At 49.1% G+C, this 27796-nt stretch overlaps 1 protein-coding gene and 1 pseudogene across 4 annotated transcripts; one reads left to right on the top strand and one right to left on the bottom strand.

The window, feature by feature from the left end:
* The first annotated feature begins 1162 nt into the window (after positions 1 to 1162).
* Positions 1163 to 27303, top strand: Tctn1 (tectonic family member 1). Of its 4 annotated transcripts, none has more exons than XM_085837125.1 (14): positions 1163 to 1216; positions 9022 to 9142; positions 11512 to 11642; positions 12868 to 13019; positions 14194 to 14293; positions 17166 to 17275; positions 18432 to 18452; positions 19866 to 20000; positions 20787 to 20912; positions 21213 to 21300; positions 22209 to 22347; positions 23175 to 23337; positions 26144 to 26263; positions 27026 to 27303. In XM_085837125.1, exons 3-14 carry the CDS (start codon positions 11555 to 11557, stop codon positions 27167 to 27169), a joined length of 1386 nt encoding a protein of 461 aa, XP_085693251.1. In that variant the 5' UTR covers positions 1163 to 1216; positions 9022 to 9142; positions 11512 to 11554; the 3' UTR covers positions 27170 to 27303. The 4 variants fall into 4 exon arrangements, with proteins under 4 accessions (XP_085693251.1, XP_085693248.1, XP_085693252.1 ...); XM_085837122.1 differs by lacking the exon at positions 1163 to 1216 and adding an exon at positions 6024 to 6344; XM_085837123.1 differs by lacking the exon at positions 1163 to 1216 and adding an exon at positions 7302 to 7357.
* LOC110294092 (large ribosomal subunit protein eL33 pseudogene) lies at positions 15226 to 15827 on the bottom strand (annotated as a pseudogene).
* Positions 27304 to 27796: the final 493 nt, after the last annotated feature.

Genomic DNA, 27796 nt, shown 5'->3' with positions numbered 1-27796 from the left:
CTACATAATCAAAGCTAGATACCCAGATGTGGTGGCACGTTGTGTTGTAATTCCTGAGACAGGCAGACTCCTGGGCCTCACTGACCTGCCAGCCTTGCTTGCTCTGCAAGCACTAGGTCAATGAGAGATCCAACCCTGTCTCAAATAACAAGATGGAAACCATGTGCGTGAACATGTACATGTGTACACATGCTTGTGGGCAGGCGCGCACGCGCACACACACAGAAATTGAGAACTTTTCTCAAGGAGGAAACTGGGCGTGTTGGCTCCTACCTCAAACCACAACACTGAAGAGACTGAGGCAGGAGGATTGCTGTGAGTTTGAGGCTGACCTGGACTATCTAGTGTCCTGTAGCAGGTTTTTTGGAGATTAAAACCTTCTATTTTGGAGGTAAATGCCTTAAAACACAGGATGTTAAGTAGAAGGTATAACAGTAGGATATTTTAAAATGGTGTGTGTGTGTGTGTGCGTGCTGTCTTTGAGTCATTTCTGCTTCTGTACGTAACCCCTCATCCATATTCCTATAATTAACTGCAATAAAACTCATTGGTTCACCAAGTTGAACTTCTGTCTGTCACTTGTGGCCCTCCAACCTAGGGTGATTGGAAGTTCAATCTGTCACTGGTTCCTTCCCTGCGTAGGGTGAGTGCATGTTTATTCATGAATCCCTGCTTACAGTCTCAGACAACACACAGGGAAAAGCCTGTCTCCAAGTAGGGTGTGGGTGCGGGTGGGTGTGAGGGGGCCAAAAGTTCAGTGCAAAAACGAGGAAGTAAACCTTGGTGAGGTTGGGCAAGATGAAGGAACTTCTTCTATAGGTCATCTGGGGGTCACAGAAAGAATTTGGCCTGTTTGAGGTGTGGAGTGATGGACGTTGAGGATATGTCACGGTGGTTTTCTTTTTGGTCCTTGCCTCTGTTTGCACGACCCAGAGATTGTCCTTCACAGCTAAGTCAATGGCACTGGAAAGCAATTCTCAAATCCCCCCCTTTCCTTCACCTCCCCAGTCCCGTTCTTTGTCAGTTAATTACCAGGGACAACAGAAGAGTGAGAAGCCAGAATGTCATACATGACTCACACAAACGCACCTCAGAAAGGGATTCAACTTGCCAAAGCCCAAACAGCTAATGTGGTGAAGCCTGCCAGGTGTGGTGGCGAAGACCTCCGATCCCAGTTCTCCAGAGGCAGAGGCAGACGAAGCCCTGGGAGTCTGAGGTCAGCCTAGTCTACACAGTAAATTTCCAGACATCTAAGCCAGGGCTATGGCGAGAGACCATGTCTCCTAAAAACAAAACAAAACCCAAAAAACCCAAAGCATAAAGGCAAAAGTCATAGTAAATAATATCCTTTGCAGATATTTTTTATTGTATGCGGGGGGGGGGGGAGCATTTTAGTTTTGAGGGAGAACACTGGTTAAGTTTCTGACTTGAACTAACATTGCTCAACTGAATAATTTTCTGGGGGACCCCTCATCTTCCCTGAAAGAAGACTCTAGAGCCCTTGTTCATGGTAAGTCTTTTGTTTGTTTGTTTGTTTTTCAAGGCAGGGTCTCTCTGTGTAGCCCTGGCTGTCCTGGAACTCACTCTGTAGACCAGGCTGGCCTCAAACTCAGAAACCTGCCTGCCTCTGCCTCCCAAGTGCTGGGATTAAAGGCATGTGCCACCATGCCCGGCTCCATGGTAAGTTCTAAGTGTCTTTAAAACTCTTTATTTCGCTGGGCGATGGTGGCACATGCCTTTAATCCCAGCACTCGGGAGGCAGAGGCAGGTGGATTTCTGAGTTCGAGGACAGCCTGGTCTACAAAGTGAGTTCCAGGACAGCCAGGGCTACACAGAGAAACCCTGTCTTGAAACAAAAACAAAAACAAAAACAAACAAGCAAACAAAAAAACTCTTTATTTCTTCTATACTGGGGGCAGGGGGAGGCATGTGTGTGGCAGTCAGAGAACAACTTGTGGGATTCCATTCTTGATTTCCAACTTGTGGGTCCTAGGGCCGGAACTCTCTGGTTGTCAGGCCTGGCGAGAAGCACTTTGACTCACTGGGCCATTTCCCTGACCATTGAGTGTTTTGTTTTGTTTTGTTTTTGCTTTTGCTTTTGTTTTTGCTTTGGTTCGATCTCACTGGTTCTCCTATTAGGTGCTCAGTTAACATTTGCTAAATAAACAGGAGCTAGTGAAAAAAAAAGTTTCTCTTCCCCTTGGAGGTGACTAATTTTAATGACAAACACTGCCCCCTGCAGGTCGAAGGTGGAAGTGTAAGGTTCAGAACAGCAAAATGTCAACTACATTCAAAGGCAATATTACATTTTTCTTTAGTTTTACACAGACTCTAATCAGCCGGCACCTGTCCTTTCCACCAACAACAAGGCCACACTTCCTCCAAAAAAGGCCACACTCCCTAAGAGTGTCACTCCCTGTGGGCTCCCAAGCGCTTGGATTAAAGGCATGTGCCACCACTGCCTGGCTTAGTAATGCGTTTTATGATTTAGTTTAAGGATTTATTAATTATGTATACGTGTGTGTAGGTGTGTGTGCATATGCACATGTGAATGCAGGTACCAAAAGAGGAAGTCCAGTTTCCCAGATCTAGACTTACAGTTGTGAGTCACCTGGAGTAGGTTACAGGAACCAAATTCAGGTCTTCTACAAGGGCAGTAAGCCTTCTTAACCTCGGCGTCAGCTCTCCAGCCTCTATTTTACATTCAATTCTGTCTATTCTCTTGTTTTTATTTTGTTTTTGTTTTTCTGAGACAGGGTTTCTCTGTGTAGCCCTGGCTGACCTGGAACTCAGAAATCCACCTGCCTCTGCCTCCCAAGTGCTGGGCTTAAAGGTGTGCACCACCTCTTCCCAGCTCTGTTTATTCTTTCCAGTAAACTTGGGGTCATAGGGAATGTGCATGTGTTGTAACACAGGCTGCAGCAGCAGTGCCGACTGAAGAGGCCCCATGGAGCTTCAGGAAGAGGTGACCGAAAGAGGAACTTCCTGCAGGTCCCCAAAACAACAGTGAAAACATGTTTACATCACAGAACTCCAAATAGATGTCGGGAAGGAAAGAGCAACAGATCTCAAAGGGGGCTGGGGGGCTAAGGGTAGCTTAATTCCATTTTGAAGCTCGATGTCCATCTCATGTAGACCATTTAACCGTGCTAGGCAGCTGAGGCTGACTTTGAACTCCTGCTTGCCGTCATCTCCAGAATATTGGAATCATGTTCCCTTCCTTCCTGACGTTTTTATCTATGTAGCTCAGGGTGGCCTTGAACTTGGGGCTGTTTCCCTGCTGAGTATTCCAAGTATCTACTACACCTGGCCTCAGACTGTGTGCTTTGGTAACTGCAAAGTCAGTGGGTCAGCACATGTCATCAATCAACGGGATATTAAGAGCCAACTGTAGGTTGAAGGTGCACACACCTGCAGTTCTGTCACTAGGGGAGGCTGGTGAGGAAGGGGCAGAGGATACACAGTAAGACTTTGTCTAAAACAACAACAACAACAAAAACAAGACTGGGACTCTGGTGCCATGGGTATGGTGCTTGTCTCGGATGCATGAGGCCTAGGTTGGATCTCCCGGGTCATCTGTACTGGGTACAGTGATAGGCACCTGGCATCCCACCCACTTGGGAGGAAGGAGCGGGAAGACCAGAAGTTCAAAGTCATTCTTATTTACATAGTGAGTTTGAAGCCAGCTTGTGCTACAAGAGACACCCTGACTTGAAACAAACAAACAAACAAACAAAAAATTATCTGACAAGGAGACACCACCGCAGGCCTGTCAAGTTAGCCACAAACAAAAATGGAAGTGGAGTTGATCATGCCTAACCTCCCAGTGTTTCAAGAGCATCCGAAACTGGAGTTGTCAGACTCAATTGGTGGGGAGAGAACACTGGGGAGTGACTCTGGAGAAAGGTTGGCAGGTTTCTTATAAACTAACACACAAGGCCATAGAATGTACTTCTAGGAAAGGTATCCAAGAGAAATGCAAATACAGCTCTACTTAAAGTCTAGAATGAACCTGTTAGAACGGCTTTCATTTAAAACCACTGAGGGGCTGGCAAGATGGCTCAGCCGGTAGGAACACTGACTACTCTTCCAAAAGTCCTGAGTTCAAATCCCAGCAACCACATGGTGGCTCACAACCACCCATAATGAGATCTGATGTCCTCTTCTGGAGCATCTGAAGACAGCTACAGTGTACTTATTTATATAATAATAAATAAATCTTTAAAAACCACTGAAAACTAAAACCAAACCAAGTTCTACCACCCAGTAAACGGAAGAACAACTCGGTACTTGTTGCCAACAAAAATGTTGACTGGGAAGAAACTCCAGCATAGGTGACTACTATATTGCTTATGTTCATATATTCAGTTTTGAATAATGGAAGCGTCGCATTTAGATGTGTGCTTTTATTTGGGTGCACACACTCATGCAGGTGCCCCCAGGGACCAGAGGATCCGTTTATATCCTTTAGAGCTGCAGTTACACAGGTGAGAAGCCACCATGCCGGTGCTGAGAACTAAACCCTGGTCTTCTCCAAGCAGCAAGGGCTCCTAATGGCTGAGTCATTTCTCTGGCCCCTAGATGGACTCAGTGAACTATGATGGAAAGAAAGAAAGAAAGAAAGAAAGAAAGAAAGAAAGAAAGAAAGAAAGAAACAAATAAATGAGTCCCCACTGTCCCCTAAGGCTTGTGAAATGTATGAGCAGATAACAGTCTACACCTTGAAGTCAAATGTCAAAAAATTATTTTGAGGTTATCAGGGCTTGAGACTGGATAAAAGGACTTCGAGAACTTTTCACAGAATGGTTTGAAGCACGGGGCTGTAAGACTTAAGGAAGGGCTGGAGAGATGGCTCAGCGGTTAAGAGCTTGGGCTGCTCTTCCAGAGGTCCTGAGTTCAATTCCCAGCAACCACATGGTGGCTCACGACTGTCTATGTCTCATGGGATCTGATGCCCTCTGCTGGTGTACATACATACAGACACAACACCATATACAAAAAAATACATAAATAACCCTTAAAAAAATACCTGGGAGACAGAGGCAGGTGGCTCTCCGAGTTCGAGGCCAGACTGGTCCACAGAGTTCAGGTCTACAGAGAGAAACCCTGTCTCAAATTCCTCCCCCATCCTCCCCCTACAAGTAAACACACAAACACACACACACACACACACACACACACACACACGACGAGAAGAACATTCCAAATGATATAATCATAAAGGCAGATATATGGAGGTTGGATGTGGTGGTGCATGCCTGGCATGAGGCACTGACATAGGGCTGCCTTGAGTTCGAGATTAGACAGGCACAGAGAGAGATCCTGTCTAAAAGAACCAAAAAGTTAAGAATTCTTTTGTTTCTCTTATCATAAATAAATCCGTGGACAGAAGTGCTCTGGCGACCTCCTGCGATGTATCCAAAGGCAAAGAAAGTAAAGAAAGTGTGACATGGGGTAAGAAATTCAAGGATTGTGGCAATGTAACTTAAAGGAACCAAGTCGCTTCTAAACATGCGCTGTGGGTCTTTTATTAGAAATACTCTCTTCTAGACTCTGCCCTAGTCTTTTTTTTTTTTTTTTTTTTTTTTTTGGTTTTTCGAGACAGGGTTTCTCTGTATAGCCCTGGCTGTCCTGGAACTCACTTTGTAGACCAGGCTGGCCTCGAACTCAGAAATCCGCCTGCCTCTGCCTCCCGAGTGCTGGGATTAAAGGCGTGCGCCACCACGCCCGGCTTCTGCCCTAGTCTTGACTGACTCCGAATTATGTGAGGCTATAGCTGGGAATCTACATTTTCTTTTTTTTTTAAAACAACCACGCAGCACCCAAAGTGTCACAACAGAAGTTTACATCTTCCGATTTTCCGAGGGCTCCTTAGAAAGAGCAGTCTCATGCCCCGCCCCCACCGGGCCCGCCCCTCCGATTCCGCCCAGGCCCCGCCTATAGCCCCGCCTAGCTCCCGCCCCCTTCGCGGGTCTGACTTCAGGCCCCACCTTCTCCCGCAGACCAGCTTGGCCTCGCGAGCCCTTTCCCGTGATGCCTAGCGCTCGGCTGTGACTGTTGCCCGGGCAACAGACGGGCCTAGCTTCCCCGGCGCGGGCTACTCCGCTAGGCCATGGGGTCGCGGGGTCTCCCGCCGCTCCTGCTGGTGCTCCTAAACTGCTGCACCTCTTCGAGCACCCAGGTCGTTGCCACCCCGGCTGCGGCCACCCCGGCAGTGACGAAGGAGGATCTCAATTCCACCAAGGCTACCCCCACCACTCTGCAGCCCTCCCAGTCGCCTAGGACCCCGGGAACTCCCAGGGCACCGGAGCGCTCTGGCCCCAGGCCCACCCCGGTCGCGGACGGTGGGTACAAAGGGGTGACCCCCTGGAGCGGGTACACCAGCTCAAAGTTCCCCCCTCCTCAGCCTCCCTGTCGTTACCCTCAGGGGAGATCGGATCTCTGGCACACAAATGCGGAGAGCGGGGCTAAGTTACTCCCTTTTCCGCATCATTGCTGACAGCTGCAGTGGGGTACTAGATAGAAACCTTCAGAATGAGTTGAAGGCAGTACTGGTAGAAGAAAGAGTGCTAAGTGGATCTTCGTCCTCTCCACGCAGACACACGGACATGGGCAATCCCAGTGCTGTCTAGATTACTGAGAGCCCAGCAGATATTTTCAGGGTGATTAAGTGCATTTTAGACATTTTTTACCAGCTAAGTGGAGTTATTAAACACACCTGTTTCATCCGTATCTACTTACCGCTCAGGATTTGAAGCTTTGGCAACAATTCGTGGTTGTAATTTTAAACATATGAGGTAGTGGACTTAATTGCTCTCTCTTTTACCCATCCCAGTGAAGGGAGAGTGGCGTTCTTTTAGTGAGCACGCGCAGTTGTCCATGGCTAGAGAGGACCTAGTCAAGGAGGAGCTAAAAAAGCATTTCAGAGTACGAAAGCATTTTGCATTTATCAATAAAACTCCCCTTTCCCTTTGTGCCTTTCCAGAGCGTGTTATACCACTTTCGGGGGGAATTTTTTCTAAATCTTAAAAAAGTATTTTAAATTGTGTGTGCATATTTGTATATGTTTGTGAGGATGGGGTGGATATATATATCGGTGCCCTTGGAGAACCGAAGTGGGGAGCTGGAGTTTGTTTGAGAGCTGGCTGACTCGGGTCCTGGGAACAGAAGTTAGGTCCTGTATACAAGCAATATGTGCTTTTAACTCCTGAGCCATCTCCCCAGCCTGCTCTAGAACCATTCCAGTCTCCTGCCTTCGCCACCTTTCCTTTGTTCCTGACAGGTTTGCCAAGTGACCCAGACTGACCTGTAACCTGACATCTTCCTGACTCTACCTCCCAGTTGCCGAGATTCCCAGGTGTGGGCCTCCCAGTCTGCCTCCCATCTCTAGAGCTTGTTTTTTTGTTTTTTTGGGTTTTTTTTTGTAAATTTTGAAACCATTCATTCATACAAATAAGAATGCCATGACATCCCGTCAGCATTTGGCTAAAATTCTTTGAAGCCTGAGATTATTGCCCCTCTCCCCCAAAAGGAAACCAAACATTACAGTTAAGATTCAGCCCAGGGGGCTGGAGAGATGGCTCAGTGGTTAAGAGCACTGACTGCTCTTCCAGAGGTCCTGAGTTCAAATCCCAACATCTACATAGGTGGGTCACAGCCATCTGTAATGAGATCTGGTACCCTCTTCTGGTCTGTCTGAAGACAGCTACAGTGTAACTCATATAAATTAAATAAATAAATTTAAAAAAAAATCAAGCCAGGTGGTACAGGTGGTACACTCTTTAATCCTGGGGAGGGGTGGGGGAATCTCTGAGTGCGAGGCCAGCCTGATCTACAAAGTGAGTTCCAGTCAGGGCTACACAGAGAATCCCTGTCTCAAAAAAAAAAACAAAAAAAAAAACAAGAAACAAATAAACAGATTCAGTGACACCTTAGCTGGGGAAAGGCAGGAACCATGGTGGAATCCACCTGTGACCCAAAGTAGCCTCTGCTTCAGGAAGCAAAGAGCAAACAACCAAAATTGCCAAAGCCCTGGATTTATTATTTCCTCTCTCCTCACAGTAGTCTGTGCCATGAATTCAGTTTGTTATCTTTGTGCTATATATTGTTTCTTGTTGTTGTATGTTGTGGGGGTTTTTTTGGTTTTTTTTTTTTTTTTGAGATTTATCATGGCTGTTTTGCCTGCTTATCTATCTGTATGCCATATACGTGCCCCGTACCTTCAGAGGCCAGAAGAGGGCATGAGATCCCCTGGAACCAGAGTTAGAGATGGTTGTGAGCGGTCCTGTGGGTTGTGGACACCAAAGTTAGATCCTCTGCAGGAGCAACCAGTACTCTCTCTGGATCACCCCGCCTCTTTCCAGCCCTCTGTTGTTTCTTTGAGAGGGTTTTCTCCATTGACAGAGACAGAATGAGCAGGATAGTAAAGACAGTAATAAACTGAGCCAGTCTATCGAGCATACTCAGTACTCTGGGAGGAAGCTCTCCCTTCTGCTCTTGGGGGGGGGGGGGGGGGCGGGCGGTTCTCTGCCTGGTCGATGCGAGTCCTGAAGAGTCAGTCACAGTGGCTGTCAGAGTGGCTGAGGTCTGAGTTACGGTGGGGGTGGGGGTGGGGGGATGTCCTTGCCTTTCCTCCATGTTGTTGTAGTATCCTGTCATAAATGCATTACCCTATATTGTAAAAATTTAAATTACAAAAGGACATCATAAGCCAAATTAGGAACATTTGATTATTGCTCAGGATCTTACAGACTTTAAGTTCAGCAACCGGCTGCATGTGAGGAAAGGGACAAGGCTGCCAACTGTCATTCCTTGGACTCTGCTCTGAAGGAGGCGTGTAGACCCCTGCAGCCACCTTAGAGAGACACTGGGGTGGGGTACTCAAAGTGACTTGTGTCCATGAGCGACTTTTCCCCCAGTAGGAACCAGACACTGTTGTGACATTGATTTCTGGAATCCCTAGGTGGCAGGGAGCAATAACATCCCACTCACCCTCTGAACCCTCACTGACCTGTCTCGTAGTTGCTGCTCTGTGTGTCTGCGACCTGCTTCCGGCACAGTGTGATGTCAACTGCTGTTGCGACCCTGACTGCAGCCCTGCAGATTTCAGCGTCTTCTCTGCCTGCTCAGTCCCAGTTGTCACGTAAGCATACGACAGGGAGGTTTGATGGCCGTTTGGCCAGGATGATAAAATGTGGGGACAGGAATCATGTTCTACACTCCTCAGAAGCCCTGTGGGCAAAACCCTGTGTTGTCAGAAGCAGTCGCTTGTCCTGTGCAGCTGCTCAACAGTGTGGGCGATGGAGGGACACGTGTGTGTTGCCTCTAGAGTGTTATGAAGTTTGGAAATTAATATTTGAGCTGTGCACAGATAATGTGTCACCTCTTTGTCCTGTGAAATAGTCTCGTGGCAGTGTGTATGTGTGTGTGTGTGTAGTGTATCTGTGCATGTATGCATGGGTGTGCTTGTCTTAGCATGCATGTGTGTTGGCCTGTGGAAAGCATGGGTCTGTTCGTTTATTGCTTTCCACCTTCATTTTTGAGATGGGGTCTCTCACTGAATGTAGAACTCACCCCCCTACCCTACCCCCTATCTGCGGTTGACAGATGGCTAGCATCCTCTTGTCTCCTCCCCTGCCCCATGCCCTGTTACAGCTACACATCAGAGCCTGGGTTTGGTTTGGTTTTGAAATCCATGCTGGATATCACGCTTCTTTAAAATCACCCTTCAGAAGCAAGTACATTCTTCCCCACTAGGCCGCCTCCCCTGCCCCTGTCCCCACTAGGCTGCCTCCCCAGCCCCCGAATCAGCTCTCTCTGGGGACTTGAATTAGTCAGGGTGCTTTGTGTGAGTCTCTTTGGATGTAAGTGAAGCAAGGCTTCTCAGTTCCCAGTGCATGGGAAATGGCAGAGGTGGAATTCTCACGCAGTACAAGTCAAAGATGTAATCAGCTCTGAGTGATCTCGGCTTGTTTGTCAGAGGTTTTTGTAACACAAAACAAAACAGCCCTTTAAGAAAGGTTTAAGCTCTCAGGATGGGACCAGCAGACGGAGCTGACTGAAATGCAGGACAGCCACCTAGCATGCTTAGTCCTTTTGGAAACACAATGGACTCTTCCCAGGAGAAACCATTTTATCAGCCTAGTGGGGCAGCATTGTGAAATAGCCTGGAGAGCAGGTGCTAGCAGGGTCCCTTCCTGGCCTCCAAGACCAGAGCATGTTTAGCCTTCCCTGAAAATCAGTCCACTTGTCCTGAAACTGCAAGCGAGCCCTGCCGGCCCTGAGAAAATGGCGGCTTTTGAATTGAGTGTCATTTATAAAATTGGATTTTTTTTTAAGACAGGGTTTCACTGTGTAGCCCTGGCTGTCCTAGAACTTATATATAGACCAGGTTGGCCTCAAACTCAGAGATCCACTTAGCTCTGACTCCCAAGTGCTGGGATTAAAGGTGTGCACCATTGTACCACCACGGCCTGGACGCCCATACAACTTTTAAGAGCTTCCTGTTGGCTGAGGGAGATGAGTGAGTGAGGCAGGGCCTGAGGAACATCAGGGAATGAGGTTGCCTCAGCTAGGCCAGGGAAGGCCTTCTAGAAAAGATGGTCTGAGCTGTGCTGTATGAAGGTTACCCACAAGTTAGGCAGCGGAAGAGAGGAGGGCAAGGTGGCTCAGTGGGTAAAGGCGCTTCCTGCTGGCCTGAGCTTAATCTTGAGAGCCTACATAAGAGGAGAACTGACCCTTGTAAATTGTCCTCTGACTTCCACACCTGTGGGATGGAAAAAACGTCACACACACACACACTAAAAAATACTCAAAGCAAACTTCCTAGTATGTTTTTATATTTATTTTTTATGTGTATTTGTGTGTATGTTTGTGTGTGTGTGTGTGTGCACTCATGCACATCTGTGTGTATCTGTGTGTGTCATGGGCAGCACATACATGCAGTGCCTACAGAAGCCAGAAGAGAGCATCAAAGCCCCTAGGACTAGATTTACAGGTATGAGCTGCCTGCTGTGTGTTCTGGGAACCAAGCCTAGGTTCTCTGTGACAGCAGTAAATGCTTAGCCACCGAGCCGTCTCTCCAGCTCCCAGAATGTCATGATCTCGATGGAAAGTGTTCTGCACTATACTCCACACCCAGCAGGCTTCCCTTAAACAGTATTGTTGTTGTTGTTGTTGTTGTATTTTCCGAGTTAGGGTCTCACTTTATGACACTGACTAATGTGGAACTTGCTGTATAGATCTAAACTCCTAGACTCACTTGTCTGGACCACCCTGGTGCTGGGATTAAAGCTGTGCACTGCCACAGCAGACAGAATCAAAGCCTCAGGACCACCCTTGTACCCCCAAGGTATGAGGACTCCTGTAAAGCCACATGGAGTCTCTGCTGACCTGACACCTTCATCAATGTCCCTTAAGTCTTATTTCTGTCGTGAAGGCATCTGGGAGATGTAGGATGATCTGGTTTAGATTGTGGACTGAAAACTTGCTGTTGCTTTCTTTGACTTTCAGGGGTGACAGGCAGTTTTGTAGTCAGAAGGCAGCCTTATACTCAATGAATTTGACAGCAGACCCACCTCACCGTGACTTTAAACTCATTGATCAGATCAATCCTTCCATCTTCTGCATCCATATTTCAAACTGTAAGTATTTGGATTTGATAGATTTTTCTTTTAAAAGTTACTGTGTGTAAGAGCACCCCCTCACTCAGCTCCATTTAAAGCACCCAGCTTCTGTCTTGGCCGTGTGAATAATTCAAGCCCCGGGGCTGATTTACAGGCGACTTTATAGATCCTGGGCACACACACTGTCTTCAAGTATTTGCTCTGTAGCTGCCTTTATCTTACACTTGACTTCACAGATGCCTTGTAGTCAGAGAGATCCAAGTTGTGTGTGTGTGTATGTTTGTGCATGCACGTTTATTTCCTAGTAGAGTAATGGCTAAAAATGAGTCTCATTTTTAAATGTTACCTGTGGTTTTCCATTTCCTTTTTCTTTTTTATTTTTACTAAGAAGATTTGCATGAACACAGGATCTTTATTTTTAACCCGAGCAGTCAGCTCAGGCGAGTGTGTTGGTCCCCCCGTGCTCCTGAGTGCGTGCTGGTCTCGGGATAACAGGCCCACTCATGGCCCTGTCAGCTAACCCTCATCATCTCATTTCCATGTCTTTCCATGTTTGGCATTTGTCCCCTCATGACTGAAACCTGGGGGGAATGTGCTTATCCAAAGTGACAAGTGACAGTGACTGTCTAAGCCATAACTGCAGCCAAGTGGACATGGAGCCTGCCACCTCTTGTGTCATACACAGCACAGGAAGTGGGTGCCAAGAGATGAGTGTTATTTTCTGACAGCCACCCACGGAGAGTGTCCCCTAGAAGGAGAAGAAGCAGACTTTCATCCATATGCTACACAGAGAGAGCAGCCTGACCCTTGGCTTCTGCTGTGTCTCCCTGTAGGCTTTCAGAGCAGTACTGCCACACGGTTAGATGCAGCCCAGTCGAGTGATCCTGCTCCTCTGTTGACCACACAGACCAGGGTGGTCTCAAACTCATGATGATTAGGGATCCTGTTCATTTAACAAGCCTCAAGAAATCCTGGGAGAGGCAAATGTACAAGAAAACATTTTAAAATTAAATGTGTGTGCATGTGTGTTTGTGTAGACTAGAGGGTGACTGTTTTAGAAGCAGTTCTCTTTCCTCTGTGTAAGTCCTAGGGATCAAACTGAAGTTGTGAGGCCTGCCGTCTAGCAGCCTGGAAAGACTGTTTTCTTCTAGGAGTTTTATTGCTATTAACAGTGGTTTCCAAAGGTATGATGTCACATACTCTATACATTCCTGCTGATTTCCAATGCTTTGTCTACAAACAGACAAGCCTGCGCTGTCTTTTGCTAATCCAGAAGTGCCCGATGAAAACAATTTTGACAGACTGATGCGGACATCAGGTGGCTTTACACTGAGTGCCGAATCAGCTGTTCCTTCCACAGCCACATCAGATGGCCCACAGCCCACTAAATACGAGGTGAGCCAACAACTCGATGGCAGCTGTTCATACATCCTGAAATACTCTATCCTTAGAAGCTAATTTCAAAATCAACATATAAAGGCAAACTGCCTGCCCTTGGGACATCCAGGAGAGCACGGAGAGTGGATGCTATTCTCTGTCAAAGATCATGAGAATGCAGGCAGGTGCGCAGATTCTGCACTCAGGATGTGAAGTCACTTCTGTACTGAATTTTGTCTCTGCGGAATTTTCTGTTCTTTTGAACCCTAGTGCGTGTGTGTAGTGGACTGATCGCCGCTGCCTCTGGCACAGGGACTGGGCTCTCTGGACGCCAGGTACTCATCTCGGTCATATTTAGCTTTACAGACATTAGGAACCTGCAGGCTATTTTATATCCCTTCGTTAGCAAGCCCGTAAAGAATGACTCGTTAATGTTGAATGTGGTCAACTTTAGAAGCTGGGCTTGCTGGTGCCCACCGGTAATCTCAGCCTTGGGGGCTGGAGAGGTGGGAGCTCCATGAGACCCTGCCTCAGAACAGAGTGGACAGGCGTCGGGATAACTGAGTGCTTAAGCCCTTAGCCACAGGCACCAAGACAGGAGTTCAAATCTCCACTGTCCATGTAAATGCTGATGGGGGTGTGCTGGCCTGCCTGTCATTTCAGCATTGAAGGGTGGACATGGGATTCTCAGGAGCAGGCTAGCTACAGACTAGCTTCACCTGCAAGCTCAGGGCTTGATTGAGAGACCCTGTTTCACTGAATACGGTGGGTGAGAGATTGAAGATGATGTCTGACATCAACCTCAAGCCTGCGTTTGCACATGCATCCATGTGTCTGTGCAATCACACACAGGCGTGTCCGTGTGCATAGACTGTTACATCACACACACACACACACACACACACACACACGTGCTCATCACTGTATTCCCAAACCCACTGCTGTGGGAGCACTGTGTCAGTGGGAACTATGTTTAGCACTGAGTCCCCAAACCCACAACTATATATGAGCCCTGCATGGCAGGGACTGTACCCAGTACTGTGTCTCCAAACCCACAGCTATATATGGGCACTGTGTGGCAGGGACTGTGCTTCGTACTGTGTCCCCAACTCCCCCGCTCTGTGGGCACTGCCATGTATCCCGCGAATGCTGAAGGAGCACCTTATCTAACCTGTGGGTGCTTTGTTTGCAGTATGGAGCCCCTCTGCAGACTGCAGGCGCATCTTCAGGGTCATTTCTGAAACTGCCCTCGCCTCTCACGTCATCTCTGTGTGCAGATCAGAACCCCGCAGGTAAGAGGGAGCTGCTGCTCTTCCTATTGGCCACGTAAGCTTGCCAGTTAGGCAGGCTCATAACCTAAACACTCTCCAGGTAGAATGCCTCAAAGGTGGCCACCTGAGGAGGTCCTTTCTCCCCAGGTCAGCGACTGCCTACACACTGTAGTGAGCACACTGGCTACCCATTTCAGGGACTACAAGTCTCCGCAGCATTTGATTCAGCACTCACTTGCCTGTGCTGGTTGACTTCTGCATGAGGCTGGTTCCTGGAGTTAACTCACCCAGGGGCCAGTGATAGGGCTCAGCAGGTAAAGGTGCTTGCCACCAAGCCTGGCAACTGAGTTTATCTTTGAGACTCATGTCTTGGAGGGAGAGAATTAATTACCGCGGGTTATCCTCTGCCTTCCACATCTACCCACAAGTCAAATGTCATTTAAAAAAAAGTAGAATTGTTTGACATAGTCCCTTGAGACCATGCTAACATCCCTGCTTCGCTTGAGCCATGGAAATGGTGAGGCTTTTAATTTCTTCTTGACTGTTGTTTTTTGGGTTTTGTTTTTGTTTTGAATGTTTTGGTTGTGAGTCTGACCTTCAAGGACTGAGCCATCATCTGTCAAGTGCCCCCCCCCCCTTTTTAAGTTTTTTGAGACATTGTCTTACTATATAGGCTTAGCTAGCCCAGAACTCAATGCATAGACCAGGGTGGCTTAAAAAGATTCACCTGGGCCTCCCTCGGCCACCCCCATGTTAGAATTAAAGTCATGTGCCATTATGCTTGACTCTTGTTTGGTTTCTGAGTCAGGGTCTCTCCATGTATATCTGCCTTCTAACTCAGCTTCCCCAGTTTTGGGGTACCAGGCCCCACGCCTGCTTGCATAGGACTTATTTTTTTTATTTTTTATTATTTTACAAGAGCACAAATCTACTTTTATTCATTTACTCTCCATTAGTTTAAATCCGGGATGGGTACAGCATCACACGGATTCTGTGTCTAATGCCTTCGCAGGAAGGTTGCTTCGGAATTTGGCATGAACCATACCACCATTTCCATGGGCCCAAGTTACTTTTCCCCAGATCACTCTGGGTTTGTTTGGTTTGCCTCCAGGAGCCACTGTTTTTTTGTTTTGTTTTGTTTTTTGTGTGTTTGTTTGTTTGTTTTTGGTATTTCCATACAGGGTTTCTCTGTATGGCCCTGGCTGTCCTGGAACTCACTTTGTAGACCAGGCTGGCCTCAAACTCAGAAATCCGCCTGCCTCTGCCTCCTGAGTGCTGGGATTAAAGGCGTGCGCCACCACGCCCAACCACTGTATTGTTTTTGCTTTATATACATGAGCACATCTGTTGCCTAAGTAGATAAGTAGAATTCCATTTCATCTCGGGCATAAACGCCTTCAATTTTAAGAAGAGCTGTGTGCTTTCTTTGGTTCCAGAGACCTCACTTGTAGCCAGCAAAAATGGCCTTGCACCACGGCCTTCCAGACAGACTTGCTTCTGGAAAAGTGCTGGGGACATCTTGGGCTGACTCCCACAGTGAGAACACTGAGAGCATGGTGCTCAAGTGCCTGGGTCAAACCCACTTCTTCCAGGATAGCAGAGAAGCCAAGGGTTCGGGTGGGCCTGGGCTACAAAAGGCCAAAGCTGTGGCTCTCTAACCCTCGGCCAGCTGGGAGCCACTGTAACGAGCAACTGGGTGACAAGTACTTCCTGACCTAGGAGGTCAATGTCAGTTAAAAGCACTGAAGTCTGGTGGGTGGATGCCACAAACCCTCGCTCTTGGGAGATGGAGGAAAGAGGACTGCCAATCTGAGGCCAGCCTAGGCTACATGGAGAGACCTTGTCTCAAAAAGCAAACAAGCCAAGCTCAGAAGCCATTTCTCCTTTTCAAATTAACAAAACTCAAAAAGTTGGGAGCTGTGGAGAGACATACTCTCTTGCAGTAGTTGGTGGAACAGTTGGTCACACCCTGCCAAAGGCAGTGTAACATATGGATCGAAATTACCAGAGCTCCTGAAGGAAGGCTTGGCCTACATGCAGGAGCCCCATGCAGACTGTGACAGCAGCAGCCAAGGCTGAGACAACTGCTGTGGCCATTAGCTGGGAACTGGGGAGTAATTATGCTGCATCCGGGAGGGAGAGAACGCTAATTATCCCTTCAGCATTGCTGGAAGGGCTTCAGGATGCTGTAGTGCTCACGGGGAAACGTGCACAACAGGGTAGTGGGTGCGCACTGCATCTGCGTCCACAGGGGAAAATGGTGGTTTAAAAAATAACCTTTTGTGCATGTGTTTTTTTTACTTGCATAGCATTTCTGAAGGCTTCAGCAGGTGGTCATGCTTCTCCCTCTGAGGCAGAGCTCTGGGCGGGGCACGGAGCTGGAAGGAGACACTTGCTGCTTTTGTTTTGTTTTGTTTTTTCGAGACAGGGTTTCTCTGTATAGCCCTGGCTGTCCTGGAACTCACTTTGTAGACCAGGCTGGCCTCGAACTCAGAAATCCGCCTGCCTCTGCCTCCCGGAGTGCTGGAATTAAAGGCGTGCGCCACCACGCCTGGCTCACTTGCTGCTTTTGTGTTGTAGCTTATTTTGCTTTTTCTTTTTTTAAAGAATTATTTATTTGTTATATGTAAGTATACTGTAACTGTCTTCAGACACACCAGAAGAGGGCATTGGATCCCATTACAGATGGTTGTGAGCTACCATGTGGTTGCTGGGAACTGAACTCAGGACCTCTGGGAGAGCAGTCAGTGCTCTTAACCTCTGAGCCATCTCTCCAGCCCTTACTTTGACTTTTCTACATGACTGTTTTCAGTTTCCATTCTTGAGCTGAACATATTCTATATATCCCTCCCCCACCCCCCACCCCCCACCCCCTGGATGTTACCATTTCCAGCGTTCCTGGTGAGCCAGGCCTTCGAATGCAGCCGAAGGGTGGACATAGAACAGTGTGAAGGAATGGAAGCCCTCAGCATGGCTCATTACAGCAGCCCTGCCATTCTGAGGGTAAGACTCATCTGCATGCAGATCTGACTGTCCCTTTAAGATGTAGAGTGATCTCCATATGCGCCTGGCCCGCTGTGTTCTCTGGCCCTGTGGCTGCTCAGCAATCTTTAGGAAGTTTGTGTGGAGCTCAGCTGTGTCTCATTTCCATTCAGTTTTAAAATTTCCTTCATTTGTCTTGAGAGCGGCTGAGCAAGGCCAGGTCTTCAGTGACTGCTCACGTTGGATCGTCCAGCGCCATGTTAACAGTCCAGTCCTACCAACACCATAAAAAGTGGGCTTCCCTGTCTACCTGAAGACAGAGGCCATCAGGAAAGGTCTAACAGCAAACTGGGTGGGGTACCCAAGTCCCAAGGAAAGGGCCATGTTCCTTAGAGATGGTGATGGAGCTGGAACAGAGTGAGTGAGGCTCTGTCCTACATGACCGGGGGTGGGGGGGTGGGGGGGTGCGGGGGTGCTGAAGAGAGGAAGAGGTGACTCAACATGGGATGATGTCCAAGGCCCCTCCTGGTTTCTAAGTTCTTATTAGTGTTGTGGGGCACCTGGGCTGCCATATTCAGAGTCCTTTACCCTCCTTAGTCCCTCCTGTTTTCTAAGTCGGTCCTCCAGGCCTGAGTTCTAGTAAGTTTGAATTCTCAAATTGTCCTCAAATGTGACAAGGTGTAGCTCTCTCTTAGTGCAGGCTTCCCCAAGCGTGCCTTTTCTGTCAGGACCCCTGGCCTGAGAGGGTATGGAGCCACGAGATGGGAAGGACAGCCATGTGATGTTAGCATCAGGCTGAGGCTCGGCCTGGGAGACCAGAGTCAGGCACTGGGTACCTTCTGTGCCAGGGATGTGACCCTGCCATGAAGACAGGTGCAGCAAGGGCAGCAGGCGGGACCAAGCAGTGCCTCTCTCCCCAGTGTTAGGGCTGAGAGGCAGTGTGGGATAGTGACAGCAGAGCAGACAGGCCTCAGGAGTGCTGCTGCTGAGGGAGGATGAGACAACAGAGGGAAGTGCGGTGGTTACCACAGAGATGGAAGAGTGGTCCTGAGTACAGAATCTGCTGTCATGGTGGTGGTGTCTCGATGGTGAGCTTGGCCTTTGCTGAAGTCTGGGAAGGCTGTAGAGATTCATCTGCTTGTTGTGCCTAACTTAGCTGTGCTTTCTTTCTGTCTAGGTACCTAATTCAACGACACAGGTAAGACATAAAGCCTGCCTGCCTGTCTGTCTGTCTGTCTCTCCATGGTGAGTGTGTGTAGGTGTGTGGTTTGTTGGGGATGGGCTAGGAAGGATGTGTACACGAGTGTACATAAGTCATTGGCCAGAGGTCAAACACAGGTATCACATTCTTCAAGTTATCCAATTGTTTTTTTTTTTTTTTTTTTTGAGACAGGGTTTCTCTGTATAGCTCTGGCTGTCCTGGAACTCACTTTGTAGACCAGGCTGGCCTCAAACTCAGAAATCCGCCTGCCTCTGCCTCCCGAGTGCTGGGATTAAAGGCGTGCCCCACCACACCCAGCCGGCTTATCCGATTGTTTTAAGGATAATTTTTACCCTGGCATAGAAGCACATGGCTTTACTCCCAGCAATTGGAAGGCAGAGGCAGGCAGATCTCTGTGAGCTCAAGGCCAGGGTGGTCTACATAGAGAGTCCCAGGCCAGCCAGGGTAACACAGTGAGATTCTGTTCTCAAAACAAAACGGAAGACGTGTCAGGCCTTTCTGTGACACAGCCTCTAGAAAGTGCCTTGTTTCTACTGTTTCAGACTGGTCCTGTCCTCATGCTGTTTAGATCCAGTGGCCTTTTGATGTTAACAAGAGCTAGTTAAGTCACAGCCCAGGGTTCCCCACTTGGCTCAAGCTGTTGAGGTACCTTGGTGGCATAGAGAGTTGTGCAGAATAGATCGCCTTTTCCTGTTACCCATGTCCCCATGCTGTCTCCCTGAGAGAGTGACTGTGACCTGGGAGGGCAGTTGCAGGTTTGCCTTGGTCATAGGAGCAGCGTAGAAAGGCTGCGTGTTTATTTCTAAGGGGATGGCTTCCACACTTGCCAGCTTAAATTATAAACAGTTCAGCATAAGTTGAAGACAGCTTGGTGAGCAGGTGCTTTGGGCGTCTTCCCAAATGTGACCTGGAGAGTCCTCGTCAGAAGCATCCTGGCATCCTCAGGGGTCCTTGTTGCTTAGTCACGCTTCTGGAGCTGGTCCCCATCCAGGCTCCCTGATATCATTTAGAAAGTTTGTCTGACTTTGTCCTTCCCGGACCCTGCTGCCTCTCCAGCCACTGCCTGGAAGGCAGGCTGTATCTCCTGAGGCAGTGGTTTGCTCTGGGAAGCTGGGCTTCTGGCTGTGAACCTAGGACTGAGTGTGTAGGAGCATGGACTCTGTCTTTTGGTGTTAAGCATGGGGTGTGTGTGTGTGTGTGTGTGTGTGTGTGTGTAAATACCTGTCCTCTTGTAAGAGTGGGTTTACAGCATGCACAGCGTGTGGCAGTGTGTGTGTCCCCTGCTTTGCATTTGCTGTCACTAAGAATTCATTTTAGGTTCTGGGTACTGTCACCCGTGCTTTATGTCACATGCGGTAGCCTCATACCCAAGGATACTCTCCCTCTCAGGTCTCCATCAAGATCCAGTCTGTAATGTATCGGTCTCTGAATCACACACTGACGCAGTTAGAAGGCCATGGTGTCCTGCGGCCATCTCTGGTCAGCACTGGGCAAGACAGACTCTGCAGCAACGTTGTTCTCCAGGTAGGCATCCAGTGTGCCTCTGCAGTCCTATCTGACTGCCTGACTCCAGCCTGTGGGGCACAGGGAACGAACGGCACACCGTCCAGAGGGCACTGTGCTCCATGCCATGCTGATACTCTTCTTGGTCGGACCTCAGTTGCTTCTGATGCTCTGCCCTGTCGTCAGAGGACGTCTTTACAGGCCTCCATAAACCTGACCCGTTGTGAGAATACATCAAAATGTTCTTGTCAGTGGCTAGAAAGATGGTTCAGTAGAGTAAGAGTGAGGACCTGAGTTCAAATCCCCAGCACCCACGTAAAAGCCAAGCATGGCTACTACCCCTGGCTATAACTTCAGCATTGGGGAACAGAGATCGGCAGATCCCAGGAGTGTACTGGTCAGCCAGCCTCACTGAAATAGAGAGCTTGTGGTTCAGTGTGAGACTGTGTCTCAAGGCAACAAGGCAGAGAGTTTCAGAGGAAGACACCCAGTGTCATTCTCTGGCCTCTGTACGTGCACACATGGACACACACACACACACACATACATGTAGCACACATACAATTTATTGTCACCACTGTTTACTTGATTGGACTCATTTCTTCTGCAGAAATAGACTGTTCCTATTGTGTTTGAGCCAGCTGAATCTAAAATGTCAAAAACCTGAGTACACAGAGGCCGAGGTGACCACTGGAATGTTAAGGGGACATGAGCAATGTGATTGGGCAGCAGGCTTGGGGGTGTGGCTTTTCTGTGGTTGCCTCTTTAGAGTTGGTAACATGGCTGCTGAGCCCCATTCCATCTCAGGTGAAGTACAGTCTGCTGTACACAGCCACAGGCCAGATCCACGAAGCCGGCCTCTCCCTTGTTCTGGGGACACTGAGCAGCGCTGTGAGTCTCCTGCAGCAGAAGTTTGAGATTCACTTTATTCAGGTGAGTCTGAGATCTGCGTGGATGGCAGATGGAGAAAAGCCTGGCTTTTGGGGGCAGCACCGTCAGTCTAGAAGCATGACCCAGCTCCCAGGCTGTGCTGCAGAAGCTGTGGGGTTTGCCTGGAAGCCGGGTGCTGTCCCGTGCCTGGCAGGCTCACCGAGTGCTGTCCTCCCACTCTCCGGGATCTATTTATACTTGAGAACAGAGGGAGCTGTTCTTCCAGATGTTACAATGAGAAGCACTGGGTTGCCCCCGCTTGTACCTAAATACTGTAGCCCGGGTCATCACCTTGTCTTTCAGCATGGCACCAAGCCCGTTCCTCTCAGCGGCAACCCTGGTTACAGGGTGGGACTCCCGCTGGCTGCTGGCTTTCAGCCTCAGAAGGGGTATCCTTTTGGGGGTCCTTAGAGAAGGTCACCTTCCTGTCTGCATGGGTGGGCTGTGGGCAGCCTATGGGAAAGAGATACCTGACTGGCCACTCCGGGCCACTGAAATGTTTAAGGAGAGCCTGGTGCTTTGGGGGAAGGTGGCAGAGCATTTAAAAGAACAGCTAGATGTAGAAGGGTTTGACTCTTTGATTCATTTGTTCACTTTTGGTTTTGTGTTTTTGAGAAAGTCTCTCTTGCTATGTACTAGAGCTCACAATGTAGACCAGCCTGGCCTCAAACTGACACAGATCCTTTTGCCTTGCCACCTGAGTCAAGTAACCAAAGGTCACACTTTGGAGTTGCTTCAGATCTCAGGCTGGCTGTGGCCTGGCCTTGATTTCAGGATCCCCCTGTCTCAGCCTCTTGACCACAGGCATGTGCTGTCATACCCGGCCAGCTCACATTTAAACAGCGACTGTTAAGCAAACAGAGTGGCTTTGCAGATGAATTGTCTCTTTTCTGCATTTGTGAGGATTGAAATCAGGTCTTGAGATACTAGGAGAGTGCTCTGCCACCGGGCTGAGCCTCGGTCCTCTCCTTACACGTCATTTTGAAACAAGGTTCCTTCCAGCAAGTTGCCCTGACTGGTCTCAAACTCACTTGTAGTTCAGGCGGTCAGTCCTCAAGTGTGCAACCCTCCTTAGCCTTTGGAGGAGCTTGATTACGGGCCTGGCCACTGCAGCCGGCTGGAACTAGTTTTGAAGACGGGTCAATCAAAGAAGAGATTTACTGGCATGTTTGCCCCTTCCTGGTAACAGGCCAGGGGCCCGGAAGAGCTTGGTCTCACTGTGCACACATGACGCCATTTTCTTCCTAGACAGTCTGTCTGCTCTGAACTGTTGACTGTCCCTTAACAGCCTGTGAATGTCTGGGATTATTCAGACAACGAACAGACAAGGCCAATTTACTATTCTTCGTAGCACGAGCCAGCAGGATTGCCTTGCCAGCGAGGGGCTCCGCACCCCTGTGCTATTTGGCTACAATGTGCAGTCTGGCTGTCAGCTCAGGTGAGTGGCTGTGGCAGAGAGCACACACCCTTCCATTTCAACCACATCGCTAGCACAAGCACCGTAGCCTTCCCTCTTTCCTCACCTTGGGGCTTGGCACATCATGCTTAAGGGCAAGTAGCAACTAGCATTTGAGTTCTGAGCAAAAGTGTTTCCTCTGAAAATCCTTCCTATTTCTGGATTTTTAATTTTTACACACACAGCACAACAGAACAACTAAGAGAGAGCTAGACTGTGCTGTGGGAGGCAAGGTCTCCCTATGTAGCTCAGGGCAGACTCAAACTCCTGGCCCTCCTGCCTCAGCCCCCTGAGTTCTATAATAGCATCTTTGGAGCTTTGGTTCTTCATATTTGTTGCTGAATTCCTACTCTGTACAAACCCTTCTCTTTGTCCCTTCCATTCTCACCCCCATGCCCTTCCCACCTCTTTGGAGTGACTCTGTTACTAGTTTGATTGCTAGCTCTGATCTCAGATCAGTGTTGCTTCCTAAGAGTTCCACCAAACACTGCCATAGGACGCCAGGATGCAGAAGCCCAGGATAATCCCTGGTTCCCTCCTGTGGAACTTGGTGTTCCAGCACCCTTCAGGAGGACAGGATGTGGGAAAGGCACTGTGTTGCCTGGCTTTTGCCCATGCCACAATGTTCAGAGAGAGAGAGATGGTGGATCACTGGTTGGGAAACTGCTTTGGGCCATCTCCATGACCAGGATGCCCCAAAGTCAGGGCCACATCGGCACTTGGAGGAAAGAAAGATAGAAGTATAAAGGCTGGCGAGTCTTGGAGGTTGTCAGCACCTCCCTCCTTCGGCCTCTCTTTCCTTCCCAAAGGTTGACAGGCACCATCCCTTGTGGGCTTCTGGCACAGAAGGTGCAGGACCTGCTGAGAGGCCAGGCCTTCCCTAACTATGTGGCTGCCTTTGGGAACTCCCGGGCCCAGGATGTGCACGACTGGGTGCCTGTGCACTTTGTCACCTACTCCTCCAACATGAAGGTAAAGAGTGTGAGGGGCTGCTGGCCACCTGCTCATGGGCCAGGTGGGCTACAGGTGACTGGGGAGGCACGAGGAAGGGAGGGACCAGAGGGAGGGAGGGACAAGAGGGAGGGAGGGAGAGAGGGAGGGAAGTGGCTGCAACCAAACTGGGTAGTTTGCCCAGCTCTGCTGTTCCTCACAGTGCCTTGACTAGTAGTTTTCAAGCTTCTGCTTCCCTGTGCTATGGAAACTGAAAGGAGCAGCATCAGCCTAGGACCCCAAGAGCAAGTTCTCAGGACAAAGGAGAACAGGGAATAAAAGACAAAGACAGGAGATAGAGGGTGAGGGAGAAGGGAAGGGAAACAAGGGAGAGGGGGCTGGGGGCGTGATATTTGTCCTGCAGGGACAAAGAAGTGCTTCTGGATAGAGAGGAGACAGACAAGGCCCATAGGCAAACAGAAATTTCTAAGGGATGAAGTGTTTCATTTTAATTAGTTGTGTTAATTAAGGTAGCCGGAGGGGGCTTTTGATTGCTGGACTTCAATACCTTGATAGCTGGACCTTGGTGGTCAGCCCCAGGAGGAGGAGGTGGCCAAATGAGGGAGCAGACCTCCATAGCTGGCTTTAGGGATGTCATCTAATGATCTAACAAGGTGGAGGGGATGGGGAGAGGAGTCAGGCCTGCCAGAGTCATGGTTGCCGTGCTCGGCCTGCTAGAGCCCTCCAGAAACTATCACTGGCCACTCAGGGTTATCCAGAGGGTTGCTTGTTTGGCTGTTGGCTGGACACAGTGGTCACTCCATAAACTGGAACCATAGTTGAACATGGTTGAGAAATCCCCTAACCCAAAAAAGTGACATCTAAATCTGAAACTTGTTTAATGCCAACATGTTACTACCAATGGCCTCATGTGGTAGCTACTGTCAAAACTTGGGCTTACTGAAATATTATCTCTAGCCTGTCTGTGAGAGGTGGACACGAACAGTGGATTCCCCGGCCAGCATACATTTCTTAGTCATCATGGTTGTGCAAATATTCCAAAAACCCAGGACATCAGGCCCTCCAGACCTTCCTGCAGTCCTCCAGTCCAGGATGGTCAGCTTTGATGGCAGTGATGCAGCAAGCCTTCCTCGAGCATTGGGTGACATGAGGGACCTGGGTGTGGCCTCCTGTCTCCACTCCTTCCATTCCATGCCCTCTGGGCTGTAATGGCAGTCCACCCCCATATGAGCTCTTTCAATTCCAAAGTTCCCCAAAGAGTTTCATGGAAGCTGACATTCCTACAAATAGCTTCCTGGTCACACGTGACTCCTCTGCCCACCTCCTCCTTTTGTCTTAGCAGCAAAGCGTGGGCTGTCCCCAGCGGAGGTGTGCGCTCCATTCTCCCCTAATTGCCCAGCTATTTCTTGTCACAGCTGCTTCAGGCCTCTCATTATCTGCTTTGTATATTTATAAGGAGTGGCTCAGTGGGGAGAGGAGCCTCACCAGATCCCCATTCCAAGGAGTGCTTAACCCCTGTACTCAGCCTCCAGTGAACCTGGGGTATGGCTCTTAGCTTCCTGGCACTGGGTAAAGACACCCGTCATTAGTGCCAAGGGAAGCCGGCCCAGGGCATCTGCTGTTCACACCCACTGCACCTGCAGCAGCTCCTAGCAACGGGATATTGGCACGCCAGTTGAGGAACAAGGTTTCTAAATGGCACTTGTAAGCTAAGGAGTCCCGCTACTGCTTTGGGCAGGCTCCAGTTTAGTAAGTCTGCTAGCTTTTTAAGCCAGGACATAATTTAGAAAAATACATGTGGAAATTAAAACACCCAGGCAAGTACTGTAGTTTAGCAGGCCCCTCATCTGCCCTCTGTAGCTTCTGCAGTTCCAGTTATCAGCAAGAGGAAGGTTCAGGGGCCCAAAGTCTATTCACCTCAGTGAAGATGATGCACTCTTACCGTTGTTTAATTGTTTGAGACAGGGTCTCTATGTTGTCCTGGCTGTCCTGGAACTCACTGTGTAGACCAGGCTAGCCTTGAACTCAAGTATCTGACTGCCTCTGCCTCTGCCTCTGCCTCCTGAGTGCTAGGAATAAAGGTGTGCACCACCACTGCCCTGTACTGTTACCTTAGGTAACATACAGACAATGACTGTACCTTTAGCTGTAGACCAGCTTGGCTTCAAACCCCTAGTGCTGGAAGGAAAGGTGTGTGCAACACAGCTATCTTTTAAGATAAAAATAAAATGTGTATGAGTATATGTATGTATGTGCACCTTGTGGTGCCTGGTTCCTACAGAGGCTAGAAGAGGGTGTGGTGTCCCCTAGAACTGCAGTTACGGGTACTGAACCCAGGTGGTCCTGTAAGAGTAGCCAGTCCTCTTAACTGCAGAGCCATCTGTCCACCCCAAGCCATATCTTCACTGCTAGATGGCGAAATTCCATGAAAGAATGCCTGTATTTCCTGTTTGCATGTTAACATGAGACACAGGCCAGTTCATCTTTTCACTGTTAAACTCTTGTCTTCCCTGCTGACCCCCAGCCAGTGGCCAGAAACATCTCTGAGGTGGATAAGGACTGGTTAAGGCCCTGAGGGTCCCACCACTAGGTAGTGGGACTTCACAGCTCCACAGTGACTCTGGCTTTGGGAATAGGAGGGGCTGGTAGCACAGGATGCTGTAGTAAGTCAGGCTCTGTGAAGTTGCCTGTACCTGAACTTGTATGGCGTGTTCACCCTAGTGCTCCAAACACTCTATAATTGGGAAACATGATTAAAATGCTCAACAGCAGGTAGTCTGACTTGTGGTTGTGTAATATTCTGGTTTAATCTGGTTTCCTCTTGCAGGGCTCTTGCCAGCTTCCGGTGGCTTTGGGTATAGAAGTGAAATGGACTAAGTATGGGTCCCTGCTGAACCCCCAGGCCAGGATAGTAAACGTCACTGCCCAGCTCGTCTCAGTTCCAGAGGTAGGCTTGCTGGCAACAGTCTCCACAGGGTGGAATGTGGCTCAGGTGTGGGCCAATTCTTTTTTTTTTCCCAAGACAGGGTTTCTCTGTGTAGCCCTGGCTGTCCTGGAACTCTTCGTAGACCAGGCTGGCCTCGAACTCAGAGATCCACCAGCCTCTGCTTTGTGAGTGCTGGGATTAAAAGTGTGTAGCACCACCACACAGCTATAGGCCTGTTCTTCACCTGGGACAGCCTCCAACCTCACACTAAGAAAAATAAGCCACAACAACAACAAAAAGGAGCCGATAAAGACAGAAAGCCCCATGACAGCAAGGACGGTGGGAAAGGTTTATTACTTGGAATGATAGATTATCATTTCTCTCTCGATTTCAGTTCCTTTACAAGGGGGTATTGGGGCTAGGGTCGTCCTCACAGCTCCCACGTGCTGCTTTGTCTGCTGGGTCTTCTCATGGAGCCCAGGCTGGTCTCAAACTGACCCTCAGCCTTAGGCCCCTGAGCATTAACAGGCATGTGCCATCATGCCTAACTTAATTTTGAGTCTTAAAAAAAGTTCATGATAATTCTTTAACTTGTACTTAGAGGAAAAGATTGCAGGTTTTATTTGTGAGCACAATTCTTGTGAACACTGAACTGTGGTTAGACCAGCTCTGCTGTACCAGCGTGGTCTGTGGCAGAGCGCTCCTCAGCTGCCTTAGTGCCTTAGGGCAGCTGGCTGTGAGCGAGGAGATGGTGAGGGTGTCCACTCTGTCTTTTCCTTGCAGCCCCTCCCAGGGCCTGAGAGGACCGTGGTCATTTCCACTGCAGTGACATTTGTGGATGTGTCAGCCCCTGCAGAGGCAGGCTTCCGAGCCCCACCCACCATCAACGCCAGGCTGCCCTTCAGCTTCTTCTTCCCATTTGTGTGATGAGCTGACCCCGCAGGAGTACCCATCCTGAAGGTCTTCCCTTCCGCGGCAGTGCACACCTGGGCCCTAGGTGCAGAAGGACATGAACCTAGCTGCCGCCTCCCCTTGCTGTTACCCTTCAAGCAGCCCTCTGCTCTACTCCACTGCCTTTTCCCTCTCGGAAACTTTACTCTGCTGGGCTGCAGTGTTGGGTCAGATGGGTCCAGCACCCTGCACATAAGGTCAAAGGCCACGCCCCTCTGGGAGATGGGAGGAAACAGAGTGTGATGTGGCATTGCATGGAGAGCCTCCTCGTCAGTGCATCATCCCTGGTCTAGTGGGAGTTGTTTTCAGAATGCCCGTTGGCATTTGAGAGGTACAAACCAGCAAGGAACTATGTAAAACTGTGCCCACAAGGGGGTTGTATCCCAAGATCATGCTAATTACAGGGCACTCAGGGCAGCCTTGGGACCCTGCCATGTGCTGGCTGTATAACTGGTGGGCTGGTGTGGGCTGCCACCGAGGAGAGAATGTGGTGGGTGAGCCCTGGGGAAGGAGAGGGCTTATTTTACACATTAATTGTATAGTAACTGAAAGAGCTGCTAGTGGGTGCAGAGCCAGTTTGAAGCTGATGTACAGCTGGATGCT

Source organism: Mus caroli, unplaced genomic scaffold, assembly GCF_978045245.1.
Source record: "Mus caroli unplaced genomic scaffold, Mus_caroli_1 scaffold_4, whole genome shotgun sequence".
Taxonomy (NCBI): Eukaryota; Metazoa; Chordata; class Mammalia; order Rodentia; family Muridae; genus Mus; species Mus caroli.
The sequence above is the reverse complement of the archived record's forward strand: the minus strand, read 5'-3'. Positions and strand labels throughout refer to the sequence as shown.

Excerpts from the sequence above, each read along its gene's own strand:
- Tctn1 (XM_085837122.1), top strand. The coding sequence starts at position 6,113 with ATGGGGTCGCGGGGTCTCCCGCCGCTCCTGCTGGTGCTCCTAAACTGC. Across the intron at positions 13,020-14,193 it reads CACAGCCCACTAAATACGAG|TATGGAGCCCCTCTGCAGAC; the intron begins GTGAGCCAACAA and ends CTTTGTTTGCAG. Across the intron at positions 22,348-23,174 it reads CAGTCTGGCTGTCAGCTCAG|GTTGACAGGCACCATCCCTT; the intron begins GTGAGTGGCTGT and ends TCCTTCCCAAAG.